The 23,366-nt window shown below is 46.5% G+C and overlaps 1 protein-coding gene across 1 annotated transcript in view; it reads left to right on the plus strand.

The window, feature by feature from the left end:
- The window catches only part of GSDME (gasdermin E), a 71,249-nt gene that overhangs the window by 23,796 nt on the left and 24,087 nt on the right, over window positions 1–23,366 (plus strand). Inside the window, 2 exon segments of the mRNA XM_014593226.2 lie at window positions 20,831–21,002; window positions 23,197–23,317. Coding sequence (XP_014448712.2) covers window positions 20,831–21,002; window positions 23,197–23,317 — 293 coding nt within the window.

A 23,366-nucleotide genomic window follows, 5' to 3' on the forward strand; every position in this document is an offset into this window, starting at 1 on the left:
TGTGTCAGCACGCCACTTAAAAAAAAAAAAAAAAAAAAAAAAAAAAAAAAAAAAAAAAAAAAACTCTAAAAAAAATTAATAAATAAAAAAATACCAGAAAACTCACTTTATCAAGCATTTGGTGCATGGATTTTGTACAGATACTGATGATGCCTGGGCATTCTCAGCCTTCAAAATCCATGTACTTGTCTAGGGAACCAGCAGTTGGCGTAATGGCTATGTCGCTGGACTCCCACGTAGTCAACTGCGGTTCGCGTCTCGGACCCGGTGGCTTAAAACTCACGCCCGGCACGTGTGCGTGCGTGCCCAAGATCCCGAGAAGAGAATGGAGGAGAAGGGATTGTGGCGTGACCATCCCCTCTGGGGGGTGATTTCTCGCTTTCCGTCTCTATGTCTCTCTCTGTCTGTCTGGTGAGCGCACGCGCCCTATAGTGAAAATCTCTCAAAAAAAAAAAAAATCCATGTACTTGTCTAGTAACCACCCATGGTAATGGAGTTGAAAGATCATAGCAATGTATTTGCCTACCACCTCCTGGCTTTTCCTAGGATTCCAATACTATGTGGAGTTATGACTTGACAAGAGTACCCTTTTGGTCAGAGAATGTTGAACTCTGCGTAGAAGAAACAGCCTCCTCTTTAGCCTCCTCCTCATGATTGTTCTCTTTATTTTTCTACTGCTTTGCTTTGCTAGAGAGGCATTGCCTTCTCTATGACACTGAGTACCTGCTAGAAAAGTACTCGTCATCTACCCGAAATTAAAACTTTAGCAGGAAATGCTACATTTTCATTTGCTAGGTCTGCTGACCTTTCTACTGGGGTAGAGGAATGGGAAGGCTGAGGAGGGGAGCCTGGGCAGCTTTTCTGCTCCCCTAGTCTTCATGCAGCCTTCCATCGCTTAGCTCCAGTTTGCAATCTTGTTATTTCTATTTCAAGAACCACAGTTTGGCAATGCTCTTTAAGTACATTTCCCAATATAGGTTTTTCAACACTTTTCGTGATTCAGGTGTAGAAGTTCTTGCCAGCAGGAAGCATATGGAGAGAGGTCAGTGAGCAGAGATAGGAGAAAACATTCTGGAGAGAAAGAGCCAGCAGTTACAAGTGGTGAAACTGGGAGAGTGGGAGAGGAAGGAATTGAATATCCACTGAGCACCTACTGTGTGCCAGGCTCTTCACATATCTCATCTCGGTTGCTCTGCACAGCCCTCTCCTTTTCCACTTGAGGGAACAAAGTCTCAGGGAAGGGAAATAACTTGTCCTCATGCACAGAGCTCAGTTTGGGTGCTGGAGCTGTGATTCAACCCAGGATTCTTAACTCCAGGTGCCTGTTTTTCCCTCTAAATCATGTACAAGCAGTGAAAATGGCAGCACAGAATGTAAAAAGCAGAGGCATGGGGCTGAGCCTTCAGTGAGGATCCCTGGGGGCTCGATAGTGGCGGATGCCCTGTCCCGTGCAGACACGTGGGAATAGCTAGGCCAGCTCCCCTGGAGGTGCCTGGATGCAGGGATGAGATCCCCTGGGAGGACTCTTGAGGAATCTTATTAGTTGTGGAGGTGTTGAGAGAAGAGATGGCTCAGGGAGGAGTGACACAGGAATATGATAAAGAGTAAATGTGAGACCTAGAAACCAAAGAGGTGTGCTATTACAGAATCACCTCTTCCTTGTTATGTTGCTAAGAGGTAGAGGTGAGCTAAGGGGAAAGGAGGAAAGGCTCTTCTGATTCAGGGATGGAGACAGTACAGCTGACATTCTTGCTACTTCATGCTGGAGCAATAAACTCTTATCCACGTTATCTGCCCGTCTTTGGACCCATAATATTGTTGGGATTGATAAGGCACTATTGATTCACCTGGGACCTTGGGAGTGGTGGTTCGGGATGCTCAGGTACTGCGTGTACTCTAAGGCTTATTTGCAGCAGCCATTTTTATTTCAGGTCATTTAGATAACTTATCATCCGTGTGTCAGTTATTTCAGCCCTCAAAAATGGGAATATTAGCTTTATTGGCTATGAAATATGTACACATTTCAAAGACAAACTTCATGTATCCTTGGAAAGAAAGGTCTGTGTGGGACCAGCAGTTACTGTAATGGCTATGTTGTTGAACTCCCATGTGGTTAACCACGGCTCGAGTCCCGGACCCGGTGGCTTAAACTCATGTTGGGCATGTGTGTGTGCGTGCCCAAGATCCCGAGAGAAGAATGGAGGAGAAGGGATTACAGCATGGCCATCCCCCGGGGGGTGATTTCTTGCTTTCTCTCTCTCTGTCTCTCTCTCTGTCTTTCTGGTGAGTACCTGTGCCCTATAGCAAAAACCTTTCCCAAAAAAAAGAAAAAAAGAAAGGTCTGTGGTGTGTCTGTTATGAATTGACCTTCTGGATACCTGAGTTGACCCCTTTGAATGAAATCTCTGTGTCTATCTTAAACATTCTTGATAGAAACCAATCTAAGATATAGCTCATACTTTTCTTTTTTTTAATGAATAACAAATTTATTGTGACCTTGTCATAATGACTCAGAATCACGTTTTGGTCTTAATGTCCAGTATTATTCTGTAATAAGAGCTTTGGTTTTTCTGCCTTATCTTCCATGGGCAGCTGTCATTTGTCACTGCCTCAAGTAGCACAGCCATACCCCACCCCACCTCTGCTATCAATTTATTGCTTCTTATCTCCCAGGATCTGGGGAAATTTATTCCTGGTCAATAACTTAAATAGACCTGATAAGTCATTTTGACCTTTGGCCTCAGGTTCCCAGCTGTAGAAGGGCTAGTTGGGCTGGATGATAGTTAAAGGTCTTCTTTAGCTAAATGTCTTTTTTTTTTTTTTGGAGAGGTTTTAGCCATAGGGTGCATGCACTCACCAGAAAGACAGAGAGAGTCAGAAAGCGATAAATCACCCCCAGGGAGGATGGCCACGCCACAATCCTTTCTTCCTTATTCTCCTCTTGTGATCTTGGGCACGCATGCACACGTGCCCGGTATGAGTTTAAGCCACCAGGTCTAGGACTCGAACCACCGTCGACTACATGGGAGTCCAGTGACATAGCCATTACACCAACTGCTGGTCCCTTGGAAGTGTCTAGAAGTGAGTAGAACCTGAAATGCACAGATTAGCTCCTTCTCCTTACGTTCTTGTCCTGGGTTCCACCTGTTTTCCAGAGTCAGTGTCATTTTGTGCTTTCCTGGCTATTTGAGAATTGAGATAGCTATTACCATAAAGACACATCCCATTTTTATACTTTGTTGTTTCATAAATCAAGTTTGGTGAAAGAAATTACATTTTTCTATGTACACAGGTTGGAAGTTTGGTTCTTCGTTAACAATTCCAAATGAAATAAATGGTAGGTAACTAATACATCATGAAATCAATGGTTTCACACAGATAAACCTTCACGGTCATTGAAAATAGTTAAAAACTACACTCAAAGTCCTTTCATTATCTAAAGACGTTCAGATTCCACAGGACAGTTCTAAAGAATACTATTCTTTATTATGGTCTGTATTTAACTTCTTCAGAAAAGTGGTAGGAATGTTCATAGGCACTGTTTCAATATAATATTAGCTCTTCTTTTATTTAGTAGTTTTTCAAGGGAGAGATTTGAGGGCCCATTTTTTTTTTTTTTGAAAAACTGGTCTTTTCTACTTAATCAATTTCCCTGTAACCAGCAGAGGGTTTGAAAGTCATCCCATTTGTCTTCATGCTTTTTTCTGCCCTGGCATCTTTATTTTTATTTTTTAATTTGTCAGAGGGTGCATGTGCTCATGGGGGGGGGAGTGAGAAAGCGCATCCCTGGATCCATGGGTGATGGTCATGTCACAGTCCCTTCTCCATTTTTCCTTTTGGGATTTTTTCATGCACGTGCACTTGCCTGCTGTGTTTTTCAAGCTGCTGGGTCTGGGACTTGAACCTCACAGTTGGCTGTGTGGAACCCTGCTGCCTTACCCACCACACCACTGACTGGCCTGGTATCTTTACTTTTCTTGTTCTTTTTTTTTTTTTTTAGTTTTAGTTTACTATAGGGTATGCATACTCGAGAGTGGAGAGAGAGAGAGAGAGAGAGAGAGAGAGAGAGAGAGAGAGAGATCACTCACTGATGAGGGGGATGGCCATACCACTGCAATCCCTTCTCCATTCTCCTCTCAGGATTTTGGGCATGCATGCGTAAGTGGCAGGCATGATTTTCCAGTTTCTGAGTCTAGGACTCAAAATGCTCAGTTGGCATCTTTACTTTTTTTTTTTTTTTTTTTTGCTATAGGGCGCTTGCACTCGCCGGAAAGACAGAGAGACAGGAAGCGAGAAATCACCCCTCTGGGGGGATGGCCATTCCGCAATCCCTTCTCCTCCATTCTCCTCATGGGCTCTTGGGCACACGCACCTAGCATGAGTTTAAGCCACTGGGTACGGGACTCGAACTGAGGTCGACTACATGGAAGTCCAGCGACACAGCCATTACGCCAACTGCTGGTCCCAGCATCTTTACTTTTAATAAACAGATTGTGCCTAACCATTTGAAGACTTTCATCCACATGTACTTGGAGAGGATGTTTTCTGAATTTGAATTTTTGGTTATTTTCTTTTTGCTTTCTTCTACAGCCTGTAAGTTGTCAGAGTGAATCAGGTGAAGGCATTCCAAGGTTGGTGGTGGGGAGAGAGTGGTGATGTCTCTTTATGCTTGTCTCTTGGTTTTGGAAGGTGGAGGTAATTTCAGGCTGATTGCAGGATCACAAACTTCAAAACTTCAGGCGCATGTGCTCTCTCTTTAATTGAGGATGTGTGTTCTTGCCAGAGGAAGAGAAAGGAAGCACCCTCTGGGGTACAATCATACCACAGTCCCTTTTTCTTCATTTCTCCATCCCATAAAGATTTAGGGCACACACACACATGTACCTGTTGTATATTTTTCTTTCTTTCCTTTTTTTTTTCAGGTTTTAAAACTTTTTATTTGCATATTTAAAAAATTGTGCATTCCAATAATTAAAATCATTTGAACAAAAAAATGGCACTCTGATTAAACTGTATTTTACAGCCTGCAGGACACCTTGGAGCAGCTTGGATTTTACTCTACATCTCCCTGTTGTCCCATCCAACTTCTTCCTTCACCAACATGCAAGTTCTTTCCTTCGCTGCCAGCCAGACCGGCGGATGGGAGAGGCAGGCCCGCCTTCATTGTCAGTAGTTCTCAATTCTTTGATGTGAAAGGGGCAGCACAGTCATTTAAACTTGATCTGTGACCTCTTTGCATCTTACAAAGTAAAACAGCTAAAAGCAGTAAAGTAAGAAGGCAGTGCTTGTGGAATGCACAGTGCATATTGGCGGCACACGCCTCGTTACCTTTCGCCAGCTTGCTTTTCCTGTTCAATCGTTTCTTTGGAAGGCAGTGGATTTTTCTCTTGTGTTTCTGTCTTCTTCAATTTTGATTTACCGAATTTCTCTATCTCAGCCATATTGGGTTTGTCAGACATGGTTGCAGGGGAAGCGGAGCGAGGTGCGCTAGAGAGTGAAGTCTGGTCTGTGCAGTGGCCACCACTGAGTGTCCAAGTGAGAAATCACCCCCAGGGGGATGGCCATGCCACAATCCCTTCTCCATTCTTCTCTCACGATCTTGTGCACACATGCCTATGCGCCCGGTGTGAATTTAAGCCACCAGGTCCGGGACTCGAACCGCGGTTGACTACATGGGAGTTCAGTGACATAGCCATTATGTCAACTGCTGGTCCCCCTGGTGTATATTTTTCAAGCCAAGATTTTGAACAGGGGTTTGAACTGCTGCAGTCATGTGGGATCTGGCTCCCAATGCACAATGCTTAACCACTGTGCCATGGGGCCAGCCACCAGCTAATTAAAAAAAATAATAAGGAACCAGCAGATGGTATAATGGTTATGTCACTAGACTGCCACGTAGTCGACTGTGGTTCAAGTTCTGGACCCGGCAGCTTGAAATTCATACCAGGTGCATCTCTGTGAGTGCCCAAAATTCTGAGAGGAGACTGAAGGAGAAGGGACTGTGGCATGGCCATCTTCCCTGGGAGGTGATTTCTCACTTTCTGTCTCTCTGTGTCTCTCTGTCTCTCTGGCAAGTGCATGTGCCCTATAGCAAATTTCACTTAAAAAAAAAAATGGGCCAGATGCTAATGTGGCGGCTAATGGTGCTGCATCTTATGTGGCTGAATGTGCTATTTGAGTCCTGGACTTGGTGGCTTGTAAAACATTCCAGGCATGTGTGTGAGTGTCCAGAATCCGAAGAAGAGAGTGGAGAAGAGATTGCAGTGTGGCTATCCCTCCAGGAGGGTGATTTCTCACTTCTCCTTTCTGTCTCTCTCTGGCAAGCAAACATGCCCTGTGGCAAAGATCTAAAATAATAATAATAAACTAGTTATAGAAACATTTGGGTGGTTTATATAATTAACGCTAATGTACTCTCTCTCACCCACCTTAATAGAATATCTTTTTCTTTAAGCCAAGACATGGGTGTCATCTTTTTCTGCCTTTCCTGTCCAGGATTTCATTAGTGAAGTGGGGTTTGTGTGTCTCTAAGAATGAAGTGAAAGAATATAAACAGACCATTGTTGAGTAGCACCCGGCACATGGCATGTTCTCTATGATCGTAGCTACTAGTGTTAATTCCAACAATCAGTATTGCTGTTTTCACGAGCCCCATATAGAAGCTGGTTACCCAAACCTGGGAAAGGCCAGGGTACTTTCCCCGTGCACTTAGCTGTTGCCACTGCCTCAGTCTCATGGTCCTGGGACAGGTCTCCCCAGTCATCTCTCACCTGCACTGGCTTGTCTTGTTCCTTCTACTGGTTTCTCCATGTGGCACCTGTTTGGATCTCATCACTGGCTCACACACTTCTATGCAGTCTCCTAGGAGGACGTCCACACTCTCTTCTGCTCAAACCTGCATCCTCCTCTCTCAGCAGGATAAGTGCACTTCGCATGCTGTGAGTGGGCAGGGAGCTGCAGAGCTTTCAGATGAGATGATGTGCTGGACCATGCCCAAGTGGTTAGGTGGCCAGATCCCACACGACCTATAGCGCTATTCGAATCTCAGACATGGGCTTAAAAACATGCCAGCTTGTGTGCATGTGTGCCCAAGATCCCAAGAGGAGGGAGAAATGGAGGACAGGGGATTGTGACATGACCACAACCCATTGGTGGATGCTTTCCTCCTCTCCTCCATTTGTCTCTCTGGTGAGCCCACGTGGTGTCTGACAAATTAGGGGGAAAAAAGTGAGATGGTGTGGAAGCCTTAGAGTTTCAGATATGCTCACTTCTTCCATCTCCTGTTCCCTCCTCCATGGGGAAGGCAGGAAATCGTGTGTTCTCTGTTCTGAATGCTACTGTGGAGTAACCCAGCACTTACAGCGGAAGTTGGAGGGAAGGGCTCTAGTTCATGCGTGTAGCAGCGACCCGTGTTCTCCCAACAGGAGTGCTGATCCGCACATGTACGTGTGCCACAGAAACATCTGGGAAGGACACAGATTGGTTTTCATAGATGTTTTGTCGCAGAAAATGCTTGTTGGATTCTTAAGTAAAGATGTATGGAGCCCTTAAATAATATCAGCAAGATCTTAATCTTAAGCATCTTAATTATCATGTTCTTTTTTTAATTTAATTTAAATTTTTTTTCCCATAGAATATGTGTGCTCACCAGAGGGACAGAGGGAGACAGTGATGGGGAAAGTGAGAAATTACACCCCAGGGTGGATGGCCATACTGCAATCCCCTCTCCTCCATTCTTCTCCTAGGATTTTGGATATGCATGCATACACACCCAGCATGAGTTTCAAACTGCTGGGTGGTCTGGGACTCAAATCTCAGTTGGCCGTGGGGAAATCTAATGGAAATCTAATACCGTAATCACCACACCAGCTGCTGGTCCCAATCACTATGTTCTTTGTGCAAAGAGCAACTATGGAGTTCTCAAAGGTCCCACTAAATCCACTCTTTTTTTAAAAAAAAAAACCAATTATTTATTTCTATTTGTGCTTATTATTTTTTTTAAAATTTGACCAGAAAGAGACAGAGAGAAAGGGAGAAAGTAAGCCACCTGGCCTCAGACTCGAACCACAGTCAGCCATGTGGGAAATTTAGCACCTTTAACCACCATGCCACCTGCCAGCCCCTCTTTTTTAAACAATTATTTCTTTCTTTTCTTTCTTTCTTTCTTTCTTTTCTTTCTTTCTTTCTTTCTTTCTTTCTTTCTTTCTTTCTTTGTACATTAAATCTCTATACATCATTTAGATTGTGAAGAAACTTTATGCAGCATGAATTACACCTCAGTCCAGCCCATTTGAGACTATTCAAATCCACTCATTTTAAAAGATGTCTTTCCTGGGACCAGTAGTTAGCGTAATGACTATGTCACTGGACTCCCATGTAATCGACTGTGGTTCAAGTCCCGGACCCGGTGGCTTAAACTCACGCCGGGCGCATGTGCGTGCGTGCCCAAGATCCTGAGAGGAGAATGGAGGAGAAGGGATTGCAGTGTGGCCATCTACCCTGGGGAGTGATTTCTCGCTTTCTGTCTCTCTGTCTGTCTCTGTCTTTCTGGCAAGCGCATGCGCCTATAGCTAAAAATAAAAAAACTCTCCAAAAAAAAAAAAAATTAAAAAGATGTCTTTCCTGAGACCTCTTGGCCACACTCACCTCTGGGCTCTCTGAAATCCAGTCACTTTATTGTCCTTTTTGTCCTAATTATTCTGTGTCTTGGATTTGGTTTTAGTTGTTAGGCTTGTGAGACCCTAGAAGCTGGTCTGACCTGTTGCCCCCTCTGTGTTTCCTTCCACAGCCTAAACACCACCACCTGGTAACCCCTGTGCTGAGAGAAGGGTCTCCAGCACCCTTTCCATAACTTGTTCCTGGGGGTGGTTTTTGTCTTTTGGCAGAAATTATCCTGTCTTGTGAACTTTACTTTTAAAGGCTAGTTAAGATCTTTTTGGAACTAAGTGGCCTTTAGGTCCTAAGAGGAACTTTTCAAACATTATTTTCATCTAAAATTAATAGGCCTTATCCTATTTTGTCAAATCCAAAATGTCCCCCACTGTGAGATGTACCATTATCGCATGTGCCAGTAGGAGAGACTATTGCCAATGAAACGGAACACCCATCATCCTAATTTCCAAGGTGTTAAACTAAGATGTTAAAGCAAAGAAAAAAATGTGCACCTCAGAATTGATGAGCTGCAGTGTCCAGCCAACAGCTGGGTTGGCTGAGGTGAGTCAGGTGTTAGAATTCAGGAGAGCAGGTGTTATTCCACCTGGAATAGTGTCTGACACAGGGACACTTCTGATCATTGGACTTCTCATCTGTCTAAACCTTCCCAGGGCTGGTTAGTGAGGTGAAATCTAGTTGCCTCAGTTGGAAAGCTGGGTATCAGACAGGGCTTCTTCCTTGCCTTCTCTGTCCCACTTCATCTCTCGCCGTATGAGTCTTCTCTGTTCCCATTTCCTCAGCATCATGGCTATGGGACAGGTCTCCTCCAGCCTTCTCTCACCTGTGCCGGCTTGTCTTGTTCCTTTCAGTGGATTCTCCACATGGCAGCCATGTGGGTCGTGGCTCACGCCCTTCTGTCTACACCCTCTTCTGTTCGACCAATTCCTGCTTATGCTCTCCAGCCCTATCTCACCCCTTGTTCCTCTCACGTTCTCCAGGCCACTCCCTGCTTCTGCTTCAGGTCCTGGGTTAATCCTCAGGTCCTTTCTCCCCCATCACCTTGTCTGAAGCCTCCTTCACCCCTCCTGTCCACATAGACTCACTCCCTGCTCCACCTGGCCAATTCCTGATTATTCGTTATGCCTCAGCTCAGAGCCCACTTCCCGGGAGCCCCATTGCCCATCATTCCCCTGCTGAGGTAGCAGCTGTGCTGTAGGGTGGAGTGTGTGTAACTGCCCAATTCTCCATGGGTGTCCCTCCCGGAACCTGCCTCTCTTGTCACCAGGGGCTTGGCCCGGTGCCTGTAGCATACTAAGCACTGCTTGGTTGAAAGAGTAATTGGCTTATCTTCATTCTACATCTGAGCAGCCTGAAATGCAGAAATTAATTAGTTTGCCTGGACTCAAGATTTAACGCCAGGTCCAGAGAACACAGGATTTTTCCAGTCCAGCTGCTGTGCACAGGGCTTGGAAAGAGGAAAATGTTCCAAGAGTTCCCGCGTGAATTCACCTCTTGGTATCAGTTCTGAGCTCATCATCTTTCAGGCTTGCTGCATGTCCTCGACTGGTGGCAGTTAATGACTTACTCTGCCTGAAGGCTGCACATCTGTAATTGCTCCGCCATTTTTTCTGTTCTCTCCCTGAGTGGTGGTGTGCTGGGAAGTTTAGGCCTCAGAGACTGTGATGGGGATGAGGGTGTGGAGCGGTGCAGTGTGGGGGTGGCCTGGTCCCTGTGGTAATAATGTGCAGTTAGCACTGGGTTCACTTTTGATTTGTCCAGCAATTTACAGTCCTGATGTCATCTTTGTCACAACCACGTGAGAAAGAACAGTGCTTTTGTCACTGCATTGGAAGTGGAGACTCCAGAGCAGTAGCTAGTAGCTCTAGTAGCTGAAAGTTCTAGAAATTTCTTGCTCCTGGCACCACCCTGAGGTTCCCTGAAAGGGGGGAAACGTTTTTCATGGTTGAAATGGAGCCTGCTGGTGCTGGGCAGCCAGTGAGTGGCGGTTTCGGTTTACTGAAAGATCCAGGAAGTTTCCGGGAATCTCTCACAGGGGAACTGGGCACAAAATTTCTTGTTTATTAACAATCAGCACACATTAAGTACCTTCTGTATGCAGGGCCCAGGGGAGGCCAGTATGCTGTTAGAGGTTGTGGAGCTGGGTTCTCATTCTGCCCCTTGTTAGCCACGAACCTTTGGGTCATGGGCTCCCAAGATTTTGGTGCTGTTCCTCTGTGGAAGAGCTTCATGGACCAGTCAGGGTGTCTTTAGTTGCAAAGTGTATTCATTACCTCACATAAGAAGGCACCCTCAAAAGGTGCATCCTAGTTAACCAGATGGTTTTAGCAGTGGATGGTTAGTTCAGAGGCTCTGTGGACACTCTGTCATAGCCTCCATCTGCTGCTTGTCCCAAAAGGGGAGCCGCATGGCAGACAGCAACGTCCCAAGGCAGAACAGTGACCTCTTCCTTGTGCCTCTTTTTAAGAGGGAGAAAAGTCTTTCAGGAACTCCCACAAGACTTTCCCTCAGGTCTCAATGTCTAGACTTACTCCCAATCCCTGATAAAAAGAAATAGAGTAGCCAGACTGGCCAAGACCTGAATCAAGACTCATGATGGAGCAGTGTCCAGCCTGCACCCCCTCCCCTAGTACAAGGTTCTTTTTTTTTTTTGAGAGAGATTTTTGTTATAGGGCATGTTTGCTCCCCAGAGAGAGAGACAGAAAATGCTACATCTCTCACCCAGGGGGGTTGGCTATGCCGCAGTCCTTTCTCCTCCATTCTCTTGGGATTTTGGGCATGCATGCACACATGCCTGGTGTGAGTTTTAAGCCAGGTCCAGGACTTGAACCATGGTCGACTACGTGTGAGTCCAGCAACATAGCTATGATGCCATCCACTAGTGGCAGATGTACATGGTCCCATAGTACAAGGTTCTTAGCACCTAAACGAAACGAAACTGGGGATGACAGCTGTTGGTGGCCTGCATTCCTCCCAGCCCAGAGTGCTCAGGGAAGTGCCCCAGAAGGAGCATGGGGAGGGTGTGAGTGCCCTTCATTGTAAGCACAGACTTTAAACGGGGTGAAGGGAGCACTCTGCAGGTTGATAAAAGAGGACATGGCATCGTCATTCCAGGATTTCCGAAGGCAGTTACCTAAATTAAACTCTAGCCATGGGCTTGGTGAGTTTTGCCACCTCTGTAGGCTGGAGGAGGCTGGTTATCAAAAGAAAGGCAGACCTTCCCACTCAGTGAAATGTCTGAGGGCGGAGCAGGTTGTTGACAGGCAGTGTCACGGACCTAACTTTGCTACCATGTAGCCGGGCTTTGCACACACTTTTGCACAGCCCGGCAATTGCAGCTTTAGCTGATAAATCAGAGCCCTTTGGGAGACATGCCTACATTACTAAAGCCCTAATTGTCAATGTATATCTATGTTTCTGTGGTTAGTGATTCTTGCTTAATCCTCTTGCAACAGCAGGTTGGCCACTGTCTTCTTTTTAATGTCTCAATCTCTGTTCTTGGGGAGATGTCGAAATGAACTCTTGGCAATATTGCACTCTTTCTTCTCAATGCATCTGCACCTTTTGCCTCGTGTTGATTTTTAGAGTAGTGTAGTGGAAAAAGCACTGACTGTCAGAAGACCGTGTCTGGATTTTGGCTCTGTCACTGATGTGTCTGGAAACTCTCTGGGAGCACATTCTCCATTCACGAGCAGAGCCTTTGGGTTAGATCCGGTGCTCAGGCCATCCTCCTCCTGTACCCATGCAGAGATTGCCAATTCACCATGGCCGTCTTGCTTCTTACTATCCCTACCCCCAGCCCAGGTTTGGTCTTAGAGTCCTTTTCCCAACAAGATAAGTAATAGCTGATAGGTCGATCAGCTGCAATCTTCAAGGTGAAACCACTTTTTTATACCAGAACTAGATAATCTCCTGGGTCTCTTCTAGTTCTATCATTTCTCCCCAGCAGACTTAACAAAAACCTATTCTTTGTATTGTCAAGATGTACCCTAGTTTTTGGAGAGCGTTTTCAGAACTCTATCAGAAACTATTCCTTGAGGACATGTAATTGTCAAGGGTTATTACATAAGAGGGTCCCGCGGACTGCGACTACCTTGGTCTTATTCACTGGAGAATCTAGATTTGGCCCAGTGCCCCGAGCACAACGTGCCTCCATCATTTGTGGAGATGAGTGAGTGGAAGCTGCTGTGGTCTGCATGAGGAAGCATGTCTTCCCCTCGCCTTTGCAGGAGGTACCCAGGGACTGCCTTTATGTTTAGGGAAAGAAAGCTGCTTTCCTCCTTTCGGGTGTTGTCAGAGTTTTAAAAATCTCTGGGTTTCTTCCTTCTGAGTTTGCTTTTGGCTTTTGAAAGCCTTAGAAGTAAAGAAAATGGAAATGAAATCTTCAACCCAGGAAAGGAGGCAGCTTTGTTAGGGTTGAGCCTTGGGGGGCGTTTTAGCCCCTGTCATCTTGCTGGACTGCTCTGGCTCATGGCCTGGTCCCCAGCAGCCATGCTGGGCTCTGAGCCATGCTTTCCTCCCGCCATCATTGCTTGCTGCTTCGTAAAGGCTCCTGCCTGGTCTCCTCTCACAGCCAGCTCTGTCCTGTATTCATGGAGCTGTCTCCTTTTTCTTTTCTTGTGAAGGTTCTTTTACCATGAGCAAAAGATATGTAGAGAGAGCCAGAGAGAGAGACAACACCCTTAGTAGGGTCTCGACATCACTGTCTATATCCGCCCTTAGCCAGCCCAGTATCATGCAGGACAGTGTCCGGCCCCAGACCTGAATGGGGTGTTTCCTGTGTGGGACTGGCCCCCAGAGCATCGTCTTCCACTGTTGTGCCACCATGTAGCCCTATGCAGTTGTTTTCTTAATTGCTTTGCTCCTGGCTAAGAACTCACCTCATGTAACACACTGAAAATCATGGCTACATCTTTGACTAGGCTGGGGACGGACCTTGGCCTGGCTTCCCTACTAGGCAAGGAAGGGAACTTTTCACTTTTTTTAAAAATGTATTTGCCATAGGGTACCATGCACTCACCAGAGAGAAACGGAGACAGTGAGAGGGAAAGTGAGAAATCTTCTCCCAGGAGGGATGGCCACACCTCAAATCCCTTCTCCATTCTCTCAGGATTTTGGACACACACTGCACAGGTGCCTGGTGTGTTTTAAGCTGCTGGGTCCAGCGCACAGGTGCCTGGATGTGTTTTAAGCTGCTGGGTCCAGGATTCGAACCATAGTTGACCGGGTGGGAATCCGGTCTTTAACCACTACACTACCTGCTGACCCCAGAAAGGAACATTATAGAGCACCTACTATGTGGTGGGGCATTGTGGGTTCCTTATATAAGGCCTCACTGGATGTAATCCTAGCAAACTCATTTTCCAGACATGGAAACTCAGGCCCAGAAACTGGAGTTAGTAATTCAGCTAGTAGGAGATAAAGCTGGGAACAGACTCCAGATGTTGTGTCACACACACCTGCCAGGAACACAGGAAGAGGATGACCTCACAGAACAATGGGGCAGGGGTTCAGCAAGTCCGCTGGGTGAGGAAGGGGAGATGTCTCCCCAGGCTAGCGTGCAGTCCAGTGCACTAGCTCCAAACGTGTTCATCTGGGTCCAGCCCTTTACAACTGACTCTGCGATCTCCACCTCAGTGCCTGCTGTTCTTGCTTTTACACCACTGTGCCCCAGGAAGAGGGTGCACCCTGGGCTGTTGGAGGCTGCCCTCAGAAATATGTGTGATGGGGATAAAGGATGTCCAGTTGCTCACTTTCTCTTTGGAGAGCTTCTGCCCCTTTCTCCAACTCTGGGGCCATTGACTCCTGGCTGAACTGGGGAGAAGGTCTTATTTCAGCCCTGCCCTTAAAAATTGATGTCATAAGTTATTTATCTCTCCACCAACTGAGTGGGTAACACAGGGCTGAGCACCCGGAGCGAGATGCCCCATCCTTGAGGAGCTTACAGTCTGTCCAGGGGTCTTTTTTTTAAAATAAACTTTTTCAAATAAGTAATATATTCATGGTTTAAATATCAAAAGGGCAAAAGAGAAAAGGTGAAAGTCTCTTGCAGTCATCTAGATCCCCAGCCAGGGGGTGCCCCTGCATCTCCTTCTTGTAACTCTCTTTCTTTCCCCTCCTCTCTCCTCTCCTCCTCTCTCCTCTTTCTTTGCCAGAGGGTGTGTGTGCTCACCAGAGAGAGAAGGAGAAAGCGCTCCCTAATGTGGCATGGTCACGCTGCAGTCCCTCCTCTGTTCTTCCATCCTGTCTGAATTTTGGGCACACATGCACACACACTGGTGTGTTTTTTTTCATGCTGCAGATAGGAATTTGAACCATGTGACTGGATGTGTGGGATCCCCCCTTAGCCACTAGGCCACATAGTCTCTTGTGTCTCCTAAAGCCATCCTGGCCATTCTTTTTTATTTTATTTTATTTTTTTTTAAGAATTAATTATTTAATTTGACCAGAGAGAGACAGAGAGACAGCGGGAAAGTGAGAAAGCAAGCTAGCCAGGAAGGAGACTCGAACCATGGTCAGCCATGTGGGAGCCCAGCATCTTAGCCACCATGCCACCTGCTAGCCCTCGCCATTCTGTCCATGTCATTCAGTGGTTCCTACCAGGGCCCAGGAAGGCTGAAGCAAGTCAGGACAATTAGGGGAAGAGCTGGCTAAGAGCACATGGGTGCAGCCATAGGAGACGGGCTGGAAAAGGACAGGCTGGGGGGGGATCCCAAGGATGCCCAGAGCACTTGGTTATACCCTTGTTTTCTGACTCTCATCTGCTGGAGTAATTAGACAGGTCAAATCTGTACATGTAGAAGTGGTCCTTACCGTACAAGAGTTACAGAGATGAAGATTGAATTCCCAGGACAGTCAAAGGGTGCCCTCACCCAGGAGGGGGACAGCAGCTGTTGGGATGCTGTGGCTGGGAGGCATTGTGAAAGACCACCCTGGGCTTCTTAGCTGTGTGATTTTGGTTAGTGTCTTAAACCTCTCTGAGGTCACCCCCTTTTTAAAAAATAGTTCTGAATCCCCTAAAAGAGAGGCCCCCTCCCCTTTTTTTAAAAAAATAGTTCTGAATCCCCTAAAAGAGAGTTTTTAATGTTTCCATTTCTTGAATCCTATTAGTAGTCTAGAGACCTCTTTAAATGCATGTAATATGACATGCAAGATAATAAAATAAACAAATTACATTGAAAAAGGGCTGGTTCTTCCTTGGTAGGCCTAGAGGAACCCTGTTGCATAGTGATTCTTGCTCTAAGGAGGGTCAGAACTAGGGTCTGACTCCTGTGAGCTGCGCTGAGTCTGCACCTGAGGATATCTGGGGTGTTGACAAGAGGAGGAGATTGGGAGAATTCCATCTGGAGATTGTTTTGCCAAGAATCAAGCAAGCTTTCCATTTTTCCTGATGACTAACTTTCCTTTTGTCCCCAGGAGGTCTCTAACTAAAGATGGTTAGATGTGTTCAGCACTTGGTTTCCAAAAGGTGGCAGCACTGTCCTGGGAAATCCCAGCAATGTGGCCCTCTATTCAATGGATGAGGTGCCTGATTGAACACCTGGTCTTTGTTGCCGGTCGACCTACACAAATTGTGCCCTGTGATTCTCTCCTCCTGGTCATCTGAACTTTGGCCTTCGAGATGGGGCCTCCTCCTAGGCAAGCTCCTGCTCTCTGCCCTGTGGTGGGACCATCTGAGGGCAACCCCCATCCCATGCTTGGTTGGGCCGGGAGTAGCTCAGGACTGACCCATGGGCAGTTGTAGAAGGAAGTCCTATGACCTGCTTGTCATAGACTGTTTCCCTTTTGGGGTTTGGGATGGTGGTCCTGAGGGAGAGGTGGGCATTGCAAGCAGTTGGTGGTCTCAACTGAGATTTTTCTATCCAAATAATTGAACATTTGGCTATGTACATCAAGTAGTTTGGTAGATTCTGTTTAAGACACTTAGTGCGATGATTTCTAACCTGGCAAAGTCATGTCAGACTCCTGAGGGGGCCTCAGTCATTGCTCTGTCGATAGTTATGGGATCATGCCCTGAGAGGGCCACATTGATGTGTGTATTAGAATGGGGATGAGCCAGGCCCTTACCGATAATTGGAGGAGTTGATTTTCAAGAATCTGCTGAAAGATGAGATTTCATACAATAGAAGGAAGAGAACATTCAAAAGGCTGCTTCGAGTGTGTCTTGACTGGTGGACACAGTGGCTTTTATCTTTAAAGCCTCTGTTTATAGGGCCAGAACACCATCTCTTAGAAAGATTCGCATCTACATGCCACTCTAAGCCAAACTGCTAACTCCTCCATTTCCTCTGTCTTCCATATGTTTTCTCTCTTTTACACATGGGTGCACACCTACACATTTACACATTCATTAAGGCAAATATAAAGAGTGAAAAAGCTCCACAAGTATTATTTATTGTTTTATTTGAGAAGTATTTATTGAGCCTTTCCTATGCAAGAGACCCTGATCTTGGCCCTGAGGTATGCAGCAGGCCAGACTGCACAGTCCCTGCCTCCTTGGAGTTCATATTCTTGGTGGGGGAGGCAGGCAGTGAACAAATAAAGGAATGAGCTAGAAAAATGTTCCGGAAATATGCGCTCCAAAGAAATGGTCTTGGCATGTGATAGTTCTGAGAGTGTAGATAACTCTGCATAGAGAGAGCAGGGAGTGCCCCCGAGGGTTGGTGACCATCATGAGATATGGTGGTCGGGGATGTGGTGTTAAGGCCTTGGGGTGGGTGTATACCTGGTGTGTTTCAGGCACAGAGAGAAAGCTGGACAGTGAGGCCAGTGGGGGGAGAGGCCAGATCAGATGGGCCTCATACCCTGTGTGAGCAGCTGAGATGAGATGTAGCCACTGAAGCCTTGTAAGTGAAGGATCCAGCAGGTGACATGATAGTTAAGGTAGTTAAGGTGTTGGACTCCCCACATGGCCAACCGAGGTTCAGGTCCTGGACCTGGGGTTTTAAAATCATGCTAGGCATGTGTATGTGTGTGCCAAAATCCCAAGAGGAGAATGGAGGAGAAAGGATTATGGTGTGGTCATTCCCCAGGCAGGGGAGGTGAGTGGTGATCTCTCACTTTCCCTTCCACTGTCTCTGTCTGTCTCCAGAGAGTGCGCTTGCACCCTATGGCAAAACCCCAAAAACAAAAGGAAACCTCTGACCTGATTGGATGGCCCGCAATTCCATTTCTGCTTTGTCTTGAGGGCTCATGGGAAGGTGACTGGAGCCAGCTAGTGTTTGTGTGACATTTAACCTATGTTTGGTTGTCTAAAAAGAAGAAAAGGAAACCAACCAACACGGGAACCGCAATCCGTCTGCCTGAGACCCTGAGAACTCTGCTTTGTTATGGTATCAGGGCTGAGGGATGACAGACATCACAGCCATAGCCCAGGGAATACCGGATTATTTCATGGCGTGGAGGGAGAGCAGTAGCTTCTTACAGAGGAGACGGGAGCAGGTGTACAGTACAACCAGCAAGTAGGAATTAAAATCTGTGCCAAAAGGAGCTTTTTAACCTGTCTGGGAAGCAACTACGCACCATATGTCATCTTATCTATACCCTCCAACACCCCATGAGGAGAGCATTGTTAACAGGAGTTTGTTGGTAAGAAAACCAAGGTATGGAGAGGCCATTTACCCTGGGCCACCCAGTGGGAAGGGCACAGCTGGGATTCGAACCCCAGCCAGGCAGGCTCCAAGCTCCCTGTTTCATGTTCCATGTCATGGAGTTCCTGGGCAGCTTTGTTGTGTTATCCTTGTCTCTCTCTCTCTCTTATATACATATTTATATATATAATTTTTGATTTTTAAATTTTTTTGGAGAGGTTTTTGTTGTAGGGCATTTGCACTTGCCAGAAAGAGAGAGACAGAGAGATAGAAAGCGAGAAATCACCCCTTGGGGGGAAGGGATGGCCATGCAATCCCTTTTCCTCCATTCTCTTCTCAGGATCTTGGGCATGCATGCACGCATACACATGCGCCTGGTGTGAGTTTAGGCCACTGGGTCCGGAACTTGAACCACGGTGAACTGCATGGGAGTCTAGCGACATAGCCATTACGCTAACTGCTGGTCCCTCATTGTCAATATATTTTTATGACATTTGAAATATATTCTAATTTGCATTTCTTTGATTACTACTGAGGTTGAACCAGTTTTTCTCATTTCTTTTTTTAAAAATTTGTGGTAAAGTATATATAACATAAAATTTGCCATTCTAACCATTTTTAAGTGTACAGTTCAGTGGCGTTTGGTGATTCACACCCTCATGCAGCCACCACTTGTACATTTCTAGAATGTTCTCATCACAACAAACAGGAACCACGTTGCCATCATGCAATTCATTCCCCATTCCTCCTCCCCCAGATCCTGGTAAGCTACAGTCTACCTTCTTTTTTTCCTTTCTTTTTTATAATAGAGATTTTTGCTAGAGGGCGTGTGTACTCCCTGGAAAGACAGAGAGACAGGAAGCGAAAGATCACCCCCCCACCACCAGGGGGTGTATGGCCAGGCCGCAATCCCTTCTCTTCCATTCTCCTGTTGGGATCTTGGGCATACACGCACACACACACCTGGTGTGAGTTTTAAGTCTCTGGGTCCAGGACTTAAACCACAGTTGACTACGTGGGAGTGCAGTGACATTTTGCTGGTCCTGCTGCAGTCTACTTTCTACCACTATGAATTTGCCTATTCTAGAAGTTCTATGTAGCTGAAACTATTCAATGTTTGTCCTTTTGCACCTGGTTAATGTTGCTTAGCTAAAGGTCTTCCAGGTTTGTCTACATTGTAGCATGTGTCGCAACTTCATTCTTTTCAGGGCTGAGTGATACCCCATTATGTGAATAGGTTTTGTTTCTCTGATCATCTGTTGATGGACCCTCAAGTTGTTTCCACCCTGAGCAGGTTATCACATGGAGATGGAAGCTTTTCAGTTATTCACTCTTGTTCTGGGGCTACTTATTGAAGTTTGAAGGATCTGTCTCCTTAAGATGGGCACAGCCCTGCCCCCCCAACCCCCCCCCAGTGTGTGTGGTCAGGGACGGTGCTGAGCTCTTCAAGGTAACTAACCTGGAATTTAAAAAGCCCAGGGTGTACCCTATAATTCTTCCCGTGCTGACACCAACTCTAATTTTGTTCTTTTTTGGTCCATATCGTAGACCAATAGTATTGAATGAGCACTTCAGTGAGGTTGTTTCATCATTTGCCTCTAAATTTTCTGTAGGTAGAAAGTTAGCCTATTCTTGAATTCTGCAGAATTCCAAGTGCTGAGTGGGAACCCCCAAATCCCTGCTGGGTAACTTTGGGAGTTCATGCTTAACTGCCTCAGTTTCTCCATCTGTAAAATGGATAAAACCCATTCTAAGAGATTATACCTTCTTCCCAGACAGGTTAAAAAGCTCTTTTTTGGTGCCAGCAGTTAGCATAATGGCTATGTCGCTGAACTCTCATGTAGTCGACTGCAGTTCAAGTCCCAGATCTGGTGGCTTAAACTCACACCAGGCGCGTGTGCGTGCGTGCCCAAGATCCCGAGAGGAGAAGGGAGGAAAAGGGATTGCGGTGTGGCCATCCTCCCTGGGGGGTGATTTCTCACTTTCTGTCTCTCTGTCTCTCTCTGTCTTTCTGGCAAGTGCTCACACCCTATAGCAAAAACCTTTCCAAACAAAAAAGCTCCTTTTTAGCATAGATTTTAATTCCTCCTTGCTGGTTGTACTTTAAACCTGTTCCTGTCTCCTCTGTGAGAAGATACTGGCCACCTCCACCCCCCATGAAATAATCAAATAATCCGGTATTCCCGGGCTATGGCTGTGATGTCTGTCATCCCTCAGCCCCGATTCCATAACAAAGCAGGGTTCTCAGGGTCTCAGGCAGACGGACCGTGGTTCCCGTGTTGGTTGGTTTCCTTTTCTTCCTTTTAGACAATCAGTACTGCTGTTCGACAAGTGCCCCCTTCCCTCTGGCATCCAGCCTGTCCCCGGAGGCCTGGCCGTCCAATGTGGCCTCGGGAGAGTGTGGTTTATGCCTTTCCAGGTGACCTGTTTCCTCTTTCATCTCCAGGAAATCAGTGAGCTGACTGTCACCTGTTGGCTCCTCAGCCACCAGCTGTGTATGAGGAGAAAACTCACACTGCATCAATCTCCGCCGAGGCTTTCAGCCACTCATAGCAATTTTTCTTTTTCAGAGCAATAAATTTGAAAAGCTCTGTGCTCCAACAAGTGCTGGAGAGGAGGAACGAGGTCCTGTGTGTCCTGATCCAGAAGATCGTGACGACGCAAGAGTGTGTGATATCAGAGCACGTGCAGGTCGAGGAGAAGTGTGGCGGCATGATAGGGATCCAGACCAGGACAGTACAGGTACGTGTGTCCAGGGTTCAGAACCACTGCAACCACCCTGTCCCAGCCATGGAGACCTTGCTTAGGGGCTTTTGCGGTGGTGTCTTCATTAGTCAAGACTCTCTGTAATGCATTAACAGAAAGTCAACTCAAATTGGCCTAAGTGAGGAAGAATTTATTGGCTTTTGAAGACTGATTCCCTGTAAGCTAGGCTGTCTTCTTGCGCTGGGAGCTCCAGGGTGTCGCTGATTTGCTGCAAAGCCAGGGCCAAGAGTGCTTCAGGACTGAGTCTCACCAGACCATCCTAGGGCATGTCCATTTCTGATAAGAATCAAGGCCAGGGCCACAGGACACTCAGATTGGCCAGGCTGGCCTGGGTCAGGCAAGTTCCTTTAGGGGAGGGATATGGCTTCCTAAAGGAAAATGAATTAACTGGACACTGGCCAGGCCAGGCTAAATAGAAGAGAGTCTTCAGAGACCCTTGGAGTCAGGGTGATCAAAATGACTACTTTGGCATTAACTGCCTCATAGCCTCTGTGGATTGTGCCGAGGCCGGGAAAAACCCGGCTATATATGCATAAACAGATTTTTCTAGACTAAATCATGGATAGTTACCAAGATGATTGCTGAACCAGTATTAAACATCAGCAGAACAGATGGCCATCAACCCCAAACTATTTCTCCTCCAGCTCGTCGAGGTGCCTGGAACTTTCTTAGAGATTGACTTCTTGGGGTAGACTTTGCCTTTTTCTGGGGACCCCAGGAAGGTTCTATTTGAAGGAGTTGGAGGTGGGGGTCTGGAGGCACTCTGGCTGGGGTGGGCTGGCAGGATAACAGTGGTGTGAGAGGTGCCTGAGGGGAGATGGACTAGGCTGGCTCTGCTGATGCTTCTGCCTCCATCACCACTCTTGAAGACCTCACGCCCTCAGGGAGACAGGAGGCCATCTGCCATTTCTAGACCTAAAGCAACACACTTTGAACTGGATCAAGATGCTAAAAAAAGTTCTCTGATCTTTAGTGTTTGACTGAGAAATAGACTCTCGTATTCCTTCCCCCAGGGCATTGTGGGATGAGATCCTATTTGTAAGTGTTTGAAGGAGAGTGCTTTGATGCCTGACCCGGCATTTCCTGCTCATCCTTTCTATCCCTGCTTTTTCCTCTCTCCAGTCTTCTCTGCTTCCCCCATCCTGGTTTTATTTATTAGCACAGTGTACCAGCCACAGGACTTGGCACGACCTGTAATTCTCCATGTCTCAAGCTCTCTCAGCTGGGTTTTCCCAGTCAACCTTTGGTACCATTTAGGATTTTCATTAAAAGTTCAGAGCTCTTTCCATAACCCTGAGGCAAATTGAGAAATGATTTTATTTTCCTATTTATTATCTTTTAAAAAGATTTAAAACTTACTTTGTAAGAGAGAATGCACATGTGTGTGCACATGACTGAAGGCAGGAGAGAGAGAGAAATGGGCTGGCCTCATGGCTTGCAGGTTAAGGGAGCTGGATCCCACATGGCCAATTGCATGATTCAAATCCTGACCCTGATGGCTTGAAAAACATGCTGTGTGTGTGTGTGTGTGTGTGTGTGTGTGCGCACACACACATACATGCCCCAAATCCTGAGGATAAAGAGATAAAAGGGAAGGCTTGAAGTGTGACTGTGTCCCACTGGAGGGTGCTTTCTCCCTCTTGGTCTTTCTTTGGCAGTGCCCTCTGACAAGTTAAAAATAAGAGCGAGAGAGAGAGGCATCCTTGACAGGGTCTTATCATACCATGGATTCCTTCCTTCTAGTTCTGCAGCGGGTTGAGATTTTAAGTGCATGCACCAGCCTGTTTCAGATGAACTTAGACGCTGAACTCATGGTCAGCCAGCGCCTTCTGGCGTTGCGGATTAATACACTCACTACTGACTGCACCACCAAGCCAGCTCTCCTTTATCATCTTCATTCAGTACTGGAAACTTAACTTCACTGTACCCCATGCTCTGGAGTCTTACTTTTGTGTCACCAAATTGGCCTGTTGTTTGAGAACAGGTGTGACACGTCATGATGCCAACAGGACTAAATCCTAACCCTTGCTGGCTGACTCCCTTTTCTAATGGATTCTGTCATTTTATCACTTCTTTTATGTACAAGGCAGAGGCCAGGCATGGTGGGGAGGTAAAGAGAAGTCAGGGCGAGTCTGGGTGCACAAGTGGGAGTATGTGCTCTTAACCACAGGTGTCAGCGATGGAGGATGGGAACGTCATCAAGGACACCAATGTGGTGCTGGAGATCCCAGCTGCCACCACCATCGCCTACGGAGTCATTGAGTTATATGTGAAACTGGACGGCCAATTTGGTGAGTCTCAACTCCCGGGGACTCTGAGGGACCCCATTTAAAAAAAAAA

Source organism: Tupaia chinensis, unplaced genomic scaffold, assembly GCF_000334495.1.
Source record: "Tupaia chinensis unplaced genomic scaffold, TupChi_1.0 Scaffold139943_1, whole genome shotgun sequence".
Taxonomy (NCBI): Eukaryota; Metazoa; Chordata; class Mammalia; order Scandentia; family Tupaiidae; genus Tupaia; species Tupaia belangeri.